The sequence below is a fragment of the Chiloscyllium punctatum genome, chromosome X (genome assembly GCF_047496795.1).
Source record: "Chiloscyllium punctatum isolate Juve2018m chromosome X, sChiPun1.3, whole genome shotgun sequence".
NCBI classification, from domain to species: domain Eukaryota; kingdom Metazoa; phylum Chordata; class Chondrichthyes; order Orectolobiformes; family Hemiscylliidae; genus Chiloscyllium; species Chiloscyllium punctatum.
The window spans coordinates 18,540,544-18,554,261 of record NC_092791.1 but is presented as its reverse complement, the minus strand read 5'-3'; the positions used below and the strand labels follow the sequence as shown (position 1 = coordinate 18,554,261).

Here is a 13,718-nt window from a genome sequence, read left to right as displayed (position 1 = left end):
GTGATGTTGCAGCTGTACAGGACTTTGGTTAGGCCACAGTTGGAGTACTGCGTGCAGTTCTGGTCGCCTCACTTTAGGAAAGATGTGGAAGCTTTGGAGAGGGTGCAGAGAAGATTTACCAGGATGTTGCCTGGAATGGAGAGTAGGTCGTACGAGGATAGGTTGAGAGTTCTCGGCCTTTTCTCGTTGGAACGGCGAAGGATGAGGGGTGACTTGATAGAGGTTTATAAGATGATCAGAGGAATAGATAGAGTAGACAGTCAGAAACTTTTTCCCCGGGTACAACAGAGTGTTACAAGGGGACATAAATTTAAGGTGAAGGGTGGAAGGTATAGGGGAGATGTCAGGGGTGGGTTCTTTACCCAGAGAGTGGTGGGGCATGGAATGCGCTGCCCGTGGGAGTGGTAGAGTCAGAATCATTTGCGACCTTTAAGCGGCATTTGGATGGGTACATGGATGGGTGCTTAATCTAGGTTAGAAGTTCGGCACAACATCGTGGGCCGAAGGGCCTTTTCTGTGCTGTATTGTTCTATGTTCTATGTTCTATGTTCTATAACCACCTCCACCCACACACCCCCATCACCCCTCCCCCCCCCCCCCCCCCCCCCCCACACCCACATGCACGCATACGCATATACGTTTGTGAGGTGAATTTGTATTTGCAGAATTACGTTTTACTTTGCTCAAAAACTGCATGAATCCATGTAAGATTCTGTAAATCCGTTTTTTAGATTAGAATCAGTCTGACCATTGTGGCACAGACAGTCTCACACTGGGAGCTAACACCTTCAATACATTATCTGGGCCGACTTTGTTAAAGTTCACTTGAGAATGTAACTTTTAAAAAACGTTTTGCGATTTACATATGAAAGAACTGAAACCAACATGGTCATTCTAAAAGATGAGAGACTTAACAATCAATCAGGTCTTTTTCAATATATAATTCCAGTTACATCACACTGCAAACTTTTGCTATAAATTCTGTGTCTTGCAAACTTATTCTCCACAACCCCCTGATGAAGGAGCAGCGCTCTGAAAGCTAGAGCTTCCAAATAAACCTGTTGGACTATTACCTGGTGTTGTGTGATTTTTAACTTTGTCTGTCCCTGAACGTTAAGGGTAATTTCCCATGGCCAATTTACTTGACTTGCACATCCTTGGACTGTGGGAGGAAACCCACGCAGACAAGGGGTGAATGTGCAGACTCCACACAGACAGTCGCCCGAGGCTGGAATCGAACCTGGGACCCTGGCGCTGTGAGGCAGCAGTGCTAACCACTGAGCCACTGTGCCGCCTCTGGAAGTTCCCTCATGGCCAGCCCCAATCCGAGAAGAAGATCCAAGGAGCCCAGGAATTGAACCGGCTCCGAGGTCCCTTACTCCATCGTTTCAGGGATGTCAAGTCAAGGATGAGCTGGTCCTTTTAGGTGACATTTTCTGCTTGGGCAGGAGAGAGAACCACCGCAGCCATTGCTGAGGTTGCTCAGTCTCAGAGCTGATGCCAACTGCCCTTGTCTATGCCCCAAGGGAGGAGGGGGGAGCACGTTAGTGGCACTATCCTCAACATATAATTGGGTAGTGTAGGTGACCAGGCTTGCCGACCCTGACTGGGCTGAGGCCTGTACGGGCGCAGTGCCCAGTTGTCGTGCCAAGGGGAGCAGCAACGTTGGGCTTGTTGGCACTCCCAGGACTCGGATCTCCCGGAGAGGAGCAGGCTGCAGTGGGATACCCTGTCAGAATAGTCATTGGAGAATAGGAGGAGGTGTTGAGGTCACGTCACTGGACCACGGAGGTCATCGGAGCAGATGGGTTCAAATGTCACCCTGGCAAAGAGTGGCATTTAAAATCAGGAAATTCAAGCTGGCATTGAGAGCCGGTCTCAGCAATAGTGAGCATTGTGAGAACGTGCCTGGTTCACTCATGCCCTTCAGCGACAGAAATCTGCCATCCTTACCTGGTCTGGGCCTACATGTGACTCCAGACCCACAGCAATGTGGTTGACTCTTAGCCACCCTTTGAAATGGCCAAGTGAGCCAATTCATGCAAGGGCAGTGAGAGCTCGGAAACCAACGCAGGCTCACTCCCTAGGAACAAGACCTGGGACGGTGTTGTCACCTAATCCATGTGAACCCTGGTTTGTTCGGGCAATGTCTTTGATTGAATCACGTTTTCTCTTTGCCCATACTCGGGGCCTAGGTCATGAAACACATGTGGGTCGAAGGCAACTGTAACATCACCTGTGGGAGTTGCCAAAAAACCATAAAGAGCTTTCAACGGCTGACTGGTCTTCACTGTGTCTGGTGTCACAACACGGTGAGTGTTCGACTGTTCATTGCGAACCATTCCTGTCAGTTCCAGCATGTCAGGAACATCTAGTGACATTAATCCATCATGTAATCTGACTCACTGCTACTACCTGTACCTTCACATCAAGTCATTAACAGAGCATGACCGTAATATGTAATCGTAATTACTCTAACTGTCGTAATGTCAGTTATCAACCTATTGTCGAAACCATAATCATTCCTGTAATTGTTTTACAAACATCTGCAGTTCTGAGTGTTGACATAACCAGTGTGGTTTTAGCAATCGCTTTGAACAGCAGTAATCAAGATGCTACTGTGGTGAGATATATGAGCAAATTTTTAGAAGGTTTATAGCTCAGGCTGAGGTTCTGGATGTAGGTTTGCTCGCTGAGCTGGAAGGTTCATTTCCAGATGTTTCGTCACCCTACTAGGTAACATCACCAGTGGGCCTCAGGCAAAGCACTGCTGATAATTCCTGCTTTCTATTTATATGTTTGGGGTTCCTTGGGTTGGTGATGTTATTTCCTGTGGTGATGTCATTTCCTGTTCTTTTTCTCAGGGGGTGGTAGATGGGGTCTAACTCGATGTGTTTGTTGATAGAGTTCCAGTTGAAGTGCAATGCGTCTCGGAATTCTCGTGCATGTCTTTGTTTGGCTTGTTCTAGGATGCCAGACTACTCAAGCCCCTTGGCATCATGGTAGCCCACAAACCCACCAACACACTAAAACAGCAGCTAATGAACTTGAAAGACCCTATACAGAGAACAAGCAAAACTAATGTCATTTACAAAATACCATACAAGGACTGTAACAAACACTACATTGGACAAACAGGCAGAAAACTAGCCACCAGGATACATGAACACCAACTCGCCACAAAACGACATGACCCTCTCTCACTTGTATCCTCACATACAGACGAGGAAGGACACCACTTCGACTGGGACAACACATCCATCCCAGGACAAGCCAAACAGAGACACACACGAGAATTCCTAGAAGCATGGCATTCCAACGGAATTCCATCAACAAACACATTGACTTGGATCCCATTTACCACCCCCTGAGAAAAAGAACAGGAAGCGACTTCACCACAGGAAATTACATCACCAATCCAAAGAAACCCAAACATATCAATAGAAAGCAGGAACTATCAGCAGTGAGGCCTATTGAAGGTGTTACCTAGAAGGGTGACGAAACATCTGGAAATGAACCTTCCAGCTCAGCGAGCAAACCTACATCCATATAATCGCAAAGGTATCGAAGTATGTGCAGGAATGGATGCGAAGGAAATCTCCGAGGATGAGACTGGAACTGAAAGGCTTTCAAACTAGAAAGATTGAGCAGGCTGGGGCTCTCTGTTCGGCAGACTGAGCAGGAACCTGTTTGAGAACTTTAAAATGATAAAGGGGATGCATACCATGACTGGTTGACATGGTGGGGAATTGCAAAGCTCGTGACCTGAACAGAAGACAGTCACTGGGCAAGTCCAGTCTGCATTTGGAGAACAGACTGCTAACACTGAGAGAGTGGGGCAAGTGTGAAATACTGTGCCCTCACGGAGAGTCGGGAATGTGAAAAGTGCGGATGAAGTTCGGGGAAAACTAGTTACCTCAGAGTACAACAGGATCTGGACCAGATGGGCCAATGGGCTGAGAAGTGGCAGATGGAGTTTAATTCAGATAAATGTGAGGTGCTGCATTTTGGGAAAGCAAAACTTAGCAGGACTTATACACTTAATGGTAAGGTCCTGAGGAGTGTTGCTGAACAAAGAGACCTTGGAGTGCAGGTTCATAGCTCCTTGAAAGTGGAGTCGCAGGTAGATAGGATAGTGAAGGTGGTGTTTGGTATGCTTTCCTTTATTGGTCAGAGTATTGAGTACAGGAGTTGGGAGGTCATGTTGCAGCTGTACAGGACATTGGTTAGGCCACTGTTGGAATATTGCATGCAATTCTGGTCTCCTTCCTATCGGAAAGATGTTGTGAAACTTGAAAGGGTTCAGAAAAGATTTACAAGGATGTTGCCAGGGTTGGAGGATCTGAGCTATAGGGAGAGGCTGAACAGGCTGGGGCTGTTTTCCCTGGAGCGTCAGAGGCTGAGGGGTGACCTTTTAGAGGTTTATAAAATTATGAGGGGCATGGATAGGATAAATAGGCAAAGTCTTTTCCCTGGGGTGGGGGAGTCCAGAACTAGAGGGGCATAGGTTTAGGGTGAGAGGGGAAAGATATAAAAGAGACCTAAGGGGCAACTTTTTCACACAGAGGGTGGTACGGGTATGGAATGAGCTGCCAGAGGAAGTGGTGGAGGCTGGTACAATTACAACATTTAAGAGGCATTTGGATGGGTATATGAATAGGAAGGGTTTAGAGGGATAGGGGCCGGGTGCTGGCAGGTGGGACTAGATTGGGTTGGGATATCTGGTTGGCATGGACGGGTTGGACCGAAGGGTCTGTTTCCATGCTGTCCATCTCACTGACTGGAGTGAAGTATATTGCATGTGGCCAGGGGTTTAATAATGAAGGATCTGGTGATCCGTTGAAATGAAGCAGTCGGACCCCAGACTTGGTGTATTAAAGAAATGCCAGCAGCGATCCCTGGGGCCTGCCCCTCAGCTGTGAAAGCCTTGCTACTTCTTGTAATCTCAACGCTCCCTGGTCTCTGGTTTGTTCGTGATTCAGCTCACAGCCCTTCCTGCTGACCAGCTTGGTAACAGATTCACCTTCAGACGATCTGGCTGAAAGCCATGGGCACTGTCCCATCACTGTAGACAGACTGGAGGGCAGTGGCATTGGCTGAAAGCCAGCCAGTCCTTAGCAGAGTGCAGGTGAACCGATCGTGCTGAGGGGCCTGGGTGTGTGCTGCTCAGTAATGATGGCCCTCTTGTGTTCACAGCTCCATAATGAATGTGCACTGAAAGAGAAGGATGACTGTGACTGTGGCTCGTTACGGGATCACGTGCTCCCTCCCTCTGCGATATATCCCGTCGTCCTGGTAAATCCGCAGCTCCTCTTCCTGGGGTTTGAGTCAACTGCGGAAAGCAATTGTTGGCTTTGTATTGCTAGAACTCTGGAGGATGGGATAGACGATGGGGGAGGGTGGGGGGGGGGGGCGGTTGGTGGCGATGGGGGGTGAGGGGGGAGAGGGTGGCGTTAAGAAATGACTGGGAGACGTAAGCTTCGATCTTTGACACGTTTTGTTTTCGATTCGATTCCCTACAGTATGGAAGCAGGCCCTTCGGCCAAACAAATCCACACTGACCCTCAAAAGAATAACCTACCCAGACCCATTCCACGACCTACATTTACCCCTGATTAATGCACCTAACACTATGGGTAATTTCCCATGGCCAATCCACCCTAACCTGCACATCACTGGACACTATGGGTAATTTAGTATGGCTAATCCACCCTAACCTGCACATCCCTGGACACTATGGGACAATTTCCCATGGCCAATCCACCCTAATCTACACATCCCTGGGCACTATGGGACAATTTAGCATGGCCAATCTACCCGAACCTGCACATCCCTGGGCACTATGGGACAATTTAGCATGGCTAATCCACCCTAACCTGCACATCCCTGGACACTATGGGACAATTTCCCATGGCCAATCCACCCTAACCTGCACATCCCTGGGCACTATGGGACAATTTAGCATGGCTAATCCACCCTAACCTGCACATCCCTGGGCACTATGGGACAATTTAGCACGGCCAATCCACCCTAACCTGCACATCCCTGGACACTATGGGACAATTTCCCATGGCCAATCCACCCTAACGTGCACATCCCTGGGCACTATGGGACAATTTCCCATGGCCAATCCACCCTAACCTGCACATCCCTGGGCACTATGGGACAATTTAGCATCGCCAATACACACTAACCTGCACATCCCTGGGCACTATGGGACAATTTAGCATGGCCAATCCACCCTAACCTGCACATCCCTGGGCACTATGGGACAATTTCCCATGGCCAATCCACCCTAACCTGCACATCCCTGGGCACTATGGGACAATTTAGCATGGCTAATCCACCCTAACCTGCACATCCCTGGGCACTATGGGACAATTTCCCATGGCCAATCCACCCTAACCTGCACATCCCTGGGCACTATGGTAATTTAGCACAGCCAATCCACCCTAACCTGTACATCCCTGGGCACTATGGGACAATTTAGCATGGCTAATCCACCCTAACCTGTACATCCCTGGACACTATGGGACAATTTCCCATGGCCAATCCACCCTAACCTGCACATCCCTGGGCACTATGGTAATTTAGCACAGCCAATCCACCCTAACCTGTACATCCCTGGGCACTATGGGACAATTTAGCATGGCTAATCCACCCTAACCTGTACATCCCTGGACACTATGGGACAATTTCCCATGGCCAATCCACCCTAACCTGCACATCCCTGGTCACTATGGGACAATTTAGCATGGCCAATCCACCCTAACTTGCACATCCCTGGGCACTATGGGACAATTTAGCATGGCCAATCCACCCTAACCTGCACATTCCTGGACACTATGGGTAATTTAGCATGGCCAATCCACCCTAACCTGCACATCCCTGGGCACTATGGGACAATTTAGCATGGCCAATCCACCCTAACCTGCACATCCCTGGGCACTATGGGACAATTTAGCACAGCCAATCCACCCTAACCTGCACATCCCTGGGCATTATGGGTAATTTAGCATGGCCAACCCACCCTAACCTACACATCCCTGGGCATTATGGGTAATTTAGCATGGCCAATCCACCTTGAAATGAACATATCCAGATACTGTGGGACAATATCCCATGGCCAATCCACATGTTTGAAGTGTGGGAGCACCCGGAGGAAACCCACTCAGACACGGGGAGAATGTGCAAACTTCACACAGTCACCCAAGGCTGGAATCGACCCTCTGTCCCTGGTGCTGTGAGGCAGCAGTGCTAACCACTGAGCCGCAGGTTGCTGGGCAATTCGGGTACGGTGCCCGCGGCGCAATGACACGGCACTCAACAGGAAAGTCTTTACTCGGATTGGTTGGCCGTGTTGTGCGAGTGCAGTCTCGATACTGGGGTGGGGGGGGGGAGATGGGGGAGACTTTGATTTGCCGAGGGTGGTGCACAGTGACACGTGGAGGAGGGGAAGGGCAATGAGCCAGTCTTGTCTCACTGCAGACTTCCTTTCTGTTCCTCAGGACAGACAGAACAGTCTGAAGAAAAAGGAGGACGATGTCTCATCCATCGACACAGAGCAGCCCATCACCACCGTGGATGGCAAAGTCTTGCAGGTGCGTTCCTGTTGGCGAGAGCTCACCTCTGGGCTCTGAATGCACGACGATGTGAGGCCCACGTCTGCGTTTTCAGAAAGATCGATTTCCTGATGGTCGCATGGGGGTTGCCAGTGCCGGTCACTCTCGGAATGGGGGTCATAATCTACCATTTCAGAGGGCTGGGCCTGGGTCACACTGAAAACAGGCCCAGTCAGACCTGCAGATTTCCTTCCACAGACGGCCCCCCCCGCCCCCCCCCCGCCCCGAGGAAAGATTCCCAGAGTCCTCCAGCCCCCGGCAAATCAAGAGGTCACATCTGCAGAGCCACCCTCTCAGTCTTGGCCATTGTGTGGCGTGGAGTCAGTGTTTCAGTTCCCTGTTGCTCAGACCCTGCTCCTCTTCGGTCCCCTCAGCCACTGACTGGAAATGGCCTCACCATCTGATCAGCCTGTCTCCATCAGCAGTTCTCCGTTTGGAACAACCCAACTCCAACACCCTGCCGACTGACCCCGGAATGGCAGTGACTCCCGGTCCCAGACCAGCCCTTGGGGCCCAAATCTGGACTTCCATCCCAGCAACTCCCTCCCTATTTCTGTAACCCCCTCCAGTCCCTACACCCCCTCCCTATCACTGTAACCCCCTCCAGGCCATACACCCCCTCCCTATCACTGTAACCCCCTCCAGGCCCTACACCCCCTCCCTATCTCTGTAACACCCTCCAGTCCCTACACCCCCTCCCTATCACTGTAACCCCCTCCAGTCCCTACACCCCCCTCCCTATCTCTGTAACACCCTCCAGTCCCTACACCCCCTCCCTATCTCTGTAACCCCCTCCAGCCCCTACACCTCTCCCTATCTCTGTAACCCCCTCCAGCCCCTACACTCCCTCCCTATCTCTGTAACCCCCTCCAGCCCCTACACCCCCTCCCTATCTCTGTAACCCCCTCCAGCCCCTACACCCCCTCCCTATCTCTGTAACCCTTCCAGCCCCGACACCCCCTCCCCATCGCTGTAAACCCCTCAAGCCCCTAAACCCCCTCCCTACCTCTGTAACCCCCTCCAGTCCCTACACCCCCTCCCTATCTCTGTAACCCCCTCCAGCCCCTACACCCCCTCCCTATCTCTGTAACCCCCTCCAGCCCCTAAACCCCCTCCCTACCTCTGTAACCCCCTCCAGTCCCTACACCCCCTCCCTATCTCTGTAAGCCCCTCCAGCCCCTACACCCCCTCCCTATCTCTGTAACCCCCTCCAGCCCCTACACCCCCTCCCTATCTCTGTAACCCCCTCCAGTCCCTACACCCCCTCCCTATCTCAGGAACCCCCTCCAGCCCCTACACCCCCTCCCTATCTCTGTCACTCCCTCCAGTCCCTACACCCCCTCCCTATCTCTGTCAGCCCCTCCAGCCACAACACCCCCTCCCTATCTCTGTAACCCCCACCAGCGTCTACACCCCCTCCCTATCACTGTAACCCCCTCCAGTCCCTACACCCCCTCGCTATCACTGTAACCCCCTCCAGTCCCTACACCCCCTCCCTATCTCTGGAACACACTCCAACCCCTACACCCCCTCCCTCTCTCTGTCACCCCCTCCAGTCCCTACACCCCTCCCTATCTCTGTAACCCCCTCCAGCCCCTACACCCCTCCCTATCTCTGGAACACACTCCAACCCCTACACCCCCTCCCTATCTCTGTAACCCCCTCCAGCCCCTTCGCCCCCTCCCTATCTCTGTAACCCCCTCCAGCCCCTACACCCTCTCCCTATCTCTGTAACCCCCTCCAGCCCCTACACCCCTCCCCATCTCTGTAACACCCTCCAGCCCCTCAACCCCCACCCTATCTCTTTAACCCCCTCCTGTCCCTACACCCCCTCCCTATCTCTGTAACCCCCTCCAGCCCCTACACCCCCTCCCTATCTCTGTAACCCCCTTCAGCCCCTACACCCCCTCCCTATCTCTGTAACCCTTCCAGCCCCGACACCCCCTCCCCATCGCTGTAAACCCCTCAAGCCCCTAAACCCCCTCCCTACCTCTGTAACCCCCTCCCTATCTCTGTAAGCCCCTCCAGCCACTACACCACCTCCCTATCTCTGTAACCCCCTCCAGCCCCGAAAGCCGCTCCCTATCTCTGTAACCCCCTCCAGCCCCTACACCCCTCCCTATCTCTGTAACCCCCTCCAGCCCCGAAAGCCGCTCCCTATCTCTGTAACCCCCTCCAGCCCCTACACCCCCTCCCTATCTCTGTAACCACCTCCAGCCACTACACCCCCTCCCTATCTCTGTAACCCCTTCCAGCCCCTACACCCCCCTCCCTATCTCTGTAACCCCCTCCAGCCCCTACACCCCCTCCCTATTTCTGTAACCTCCTCCAGTCCCTACACACTCTCCCTATCTCTGTAACCCCCTCCAGTCCCTACACCCCCTCCCTATCTCTGTAACCCCCTCCAGCCCCTACACCCCCTCCCTATTTCTGTAACCTCCTCCAGTCCCTACACACTCTCCCTATCTCTGTAACCCCCTCCAGTCCCTACACCCCCTGGCTATCTCTGTAACCCCCTCCAGTCCCTACACCCCCTCCCTATCTCTGTAGCCTCCTCCAGTCCCTACACCCCCCCTCCCTATTTCTGTTACCCCTCCAGTCCCTACACCCCTCCCTATCTCTGTAACCCCCTCCAGCCCCTACACCCCTCCCTATCTCTGGAACACACTCCAACCCCTACACCCCCTCCCTCTCTCTGTCACCCCCTCCAGTCCCTACACCCCTCCCTATCTCTGTAACCCCCTCCAGCCCCTACACCCCCTCCCTATCTCTGTCACCCCCTCCAGTCCCTACACCCCCTCCCTATCTCTGTAACCCCCTCCAGTCCTGACACCCCCTCCCTATCTCTGTTACCCCTCCAGCCCCTACACCCCTCCCTATCTCTGTCACCCCCTCCAGCCCCTATACCCCCTCCCTATCTCTGTAACCTCCTTCAGCCCCTACACCCCCTCCCTATCTCTGTAACCCCCTCCAGCCCCTACACCCCCTTCCTATCTCTGTACCCCCCACCAGCCCCTACACCTCCTCCCTATCTCTGTAACCCCCTCCAGCCCCTACACCCCCTCCATATCTCTGTAACCACCTCCAGCCCCTACACCCCCTCCCAATCTCTGTAACCCCCTCCAGTCCCTACACCCCCTCCCTCTCTCTGTAACCCCCTCCAGCCCCTTCACCCCCTCCCTATCTCTGTAACTCCCTCCAGTCCCTATACCCCTCCCTATCTCTGTCACTCCCTCCAGCCCCTTCACCCCCTCCCTATCTCTGTCACCCCCTCCAGTCCCAACACCCCCTCCCTATCTCTGTCACCCCCTCCAGTCCCTACACCCCCTCCCTATCTCTGTAACACTCTCCAGCCTCTACACCCCCTCCCTATCTCTGTCACCCCCTCCAGTCCCTACACCCCCCTCCCTATCTCTGTAACCCCCTCCAGTCCCTACACCCCCTCCCTATCTCTGTAACACTCTCCAGCCTCTACACCCCCTCCCTATCTCTGTCGCCCCCTCCAGTCCCTACACCCCTCCCTATCTCTGTAACCCTCTCAAGCCCCTACACCCCCTCCCTATCTCTGTAACCACCTCCAGCCCCTACGCCCCCTCCCTATCTCTGTAACCCTCTCCAGCCCCTACACCCCCTCCCTATCTCTGTCGCCCCCTCCAGTCCCTACACCCCCTCCCTATCTCTGTAACCACCTCCAGCCCCTACATGCCCACCCTATCTCTGTAACCCACCCCAGCCCCTAACACCCCCTCCCTATCTCTGTAACCTCCTTGTGCCCCTACACCCCCTCCCTATCTCTGTAACACCCTCCAGCCCCTACACCCCCCTCCCTATCTCTGTAACCCCTTTGTGCCCCTACGCCCCTCCCTATTCTGTCACCCCCTCCAGTCCCTACACCCCCCTCCCTATCTCTGTAACTCCCTCCAGCCCCTACACCCCCTCCATATCTCTGTCACCCCCTCCAGCCCCTACGCCCCCTCCCTATCTCTGTAACCCCCTCCAGCCCCTACGCCCCCTCCCTATCTCTGTAACCCCCTCCAGTCCCTACACCCCCCTCCCTATCTCTGTAACTCCCTCCAGCCCCTACACCCCCTCCCTATCTCTGTAACCCTCTCCAGTCCCTACACCCCCTCCCTATCTCTGTCACCCCCTCCAGTCCCTACACCCCCCTCCCTATCTCTGTCACCCCCTCCAGCCCCTACGCCCCTCCCTATCTCTGTCACCCCCTCGTGCCCCTACGCCCCTCCCTATCTCTGTCGTCCCCCTTAGTCCTTATCTCCCTGACCCCCTTCCTCTAACCGACCCTCCCCACATCTCCATTTCCCAACCCCTGACCAAGCCATTGGTTTGCGTGCCTGAACAGGAACCTTGCTGCCCATGTGTTTCCCTATTGAAAACGATGATTGCTGTTTTGTTTCCTCTTGACCAGATTATCCCAGTGCCTCAGACTCACCCGCTGCTGGTCTTTGTCAACCCGAAAAGTGGAGGGAAGCAAGGCGAGAGGTAAGAGAGTGCTCCCGTTTTGGGGGGTGGTCCCGTTCCTACCGGACCCTGAGCTGAGTGTTGGATGCCATGAGCTGACACTGCACTAGGCCCGACTAGGCCTCACTCAGAGCCTGCCTGCTGAAGCGAGCTGACTTGGTGCAGGCAAAGCACAGGCCGCCCGAATGCTGCCTGTCCACCATGTTTGTTTTCTCCCTGTGCGGAATGTGGGCTTCGCTGGCAAGGTTGCTATTCATTGGCTGTCCCTCATTGCCCTGGAGAAAACTAGCTCTCCAGGCTATTTTCCTGTGGCATTTTGGACGTGGTTCAAAGTCAGGCACATGGGTTTGCAGTCACATGGAGAGCAGACTGCGGAAGGATGGCAGATTTCCTTCCCTCAAGGACCAGCGGTTTTAAGACCATTACACACTCACAATTCGGCTCGGTTTTAAATTGCAAATTTTATGGAATCCAACCAGCACAATCTGCCACTCAAGCCCACTTCCTCGTGTGGAGATGTTTGATGACCATCACATTACCAGGACACCTCATGGAGGGTTGACAGCTTTGTTGTATCCTGGTCTTAGACAGACTTGGCTTCCGTGCCTGTCATCAGTGTGACTGGTTCTTCACTGGTCCAGAGCTGCCAGGCATACAGCAGATTGATGCCAGCTTCCTTGGAGTGAGGAAGGGGGCACTGGCTGTGCCCAGCTGGAGAGGCGTTTCGATGTTAACCCCTTCACCCTGGTTCCACAACGCCTTTCAAACCCACCCAGACCAGACTCTTCAGTAAGGACATTGAGAATGTTCGGCATCCAGGAGACGGATGCCCTATTGATCACTGACTTCCTCAGCACCAGACACCATCTCGTATATATACACACCCTCACACATACACGCATGCACACACTCATTCACACTCGGGCGTGCGCGTACTCACACACACAAGCACACTCTCTCACACACATGCACACTCACACACTCACGCACGCATGCGCACACCCTCATTCACACTTGGGCGTGCGTGCAGACATACACACACCCACGCACACTCACACACTTGTGCGTACACACACACTCACACTCGCGCACACATGTACACACGCACACGCACACTCGTGCACGCGCGTACACACACACATACACACACACACACATACACACACACACACACACACGCTCTCTCACACACACACAGACACACACACACAGACATAGACATACACACACACACACACACACACACACAGACATACACACACACACACACACACACACACACACACAGACATACACACACACTCTCTCACACACACACAGACACACACACTCTCTCTCACACACACACACACAGACACACTCTCTCACACACACACATACACACACACACACACACACACACACACACACACACACACACACACACACAGACACACATACACACACACACATACACACACACACACTCCCACTCCCAGATGTCCTGAGGCTGGGGAAGGTACCATTTTGCTTTCAGCCTGAACAGAGACACAGAGACGAAACAAGGTGGCTCCAGAATGTTCTCAGTTCCCAATTCTCCGCTGGACAGTGCTTTTGTGAAAATGGCGAGGAAAGTGA

At 53.3% G+C, this 13,718-nt stretch overlaps 1 protein-coding gene across 3 annotated transcripts in view; it reads left to right on the top strand.

The window, feature by feature from the left end:
* LOC140471216 (diacylglycerol kinase beta-like) overlaps positions 1–13,718 on the top strand; it is a 133,679-nt gene that overhangs the window by 93,741 nt on the left and 26,220 nt on the right. For all 3 annotated transcript variants that reach the window (XR_011956895.1, XM_072567140.1, XM_072567141.1), the window contains exons 11-14: positions 2,196–2,312; positions 5,197–5,295; positions 7,509–7,601; positions 12,049–12,122. Coding sequence is in view for 2 of the 3 variants with exons in the window: in XM_072567140.1 (XP_072423241.1) it covers positions 2,196–2,312; positions 5,197–5,295; positions 7,509–7,601; positions 12,049–12,122 (383 nt within the window). In the remaining variant the exon portion in view is untranslated. The remainder of the gene's footprint in view (positions 1–2,195; positions 2,313–5,196; positions 5,296–7,508; positions 7,602–12,048; positions 12,123–13,718) is intronic.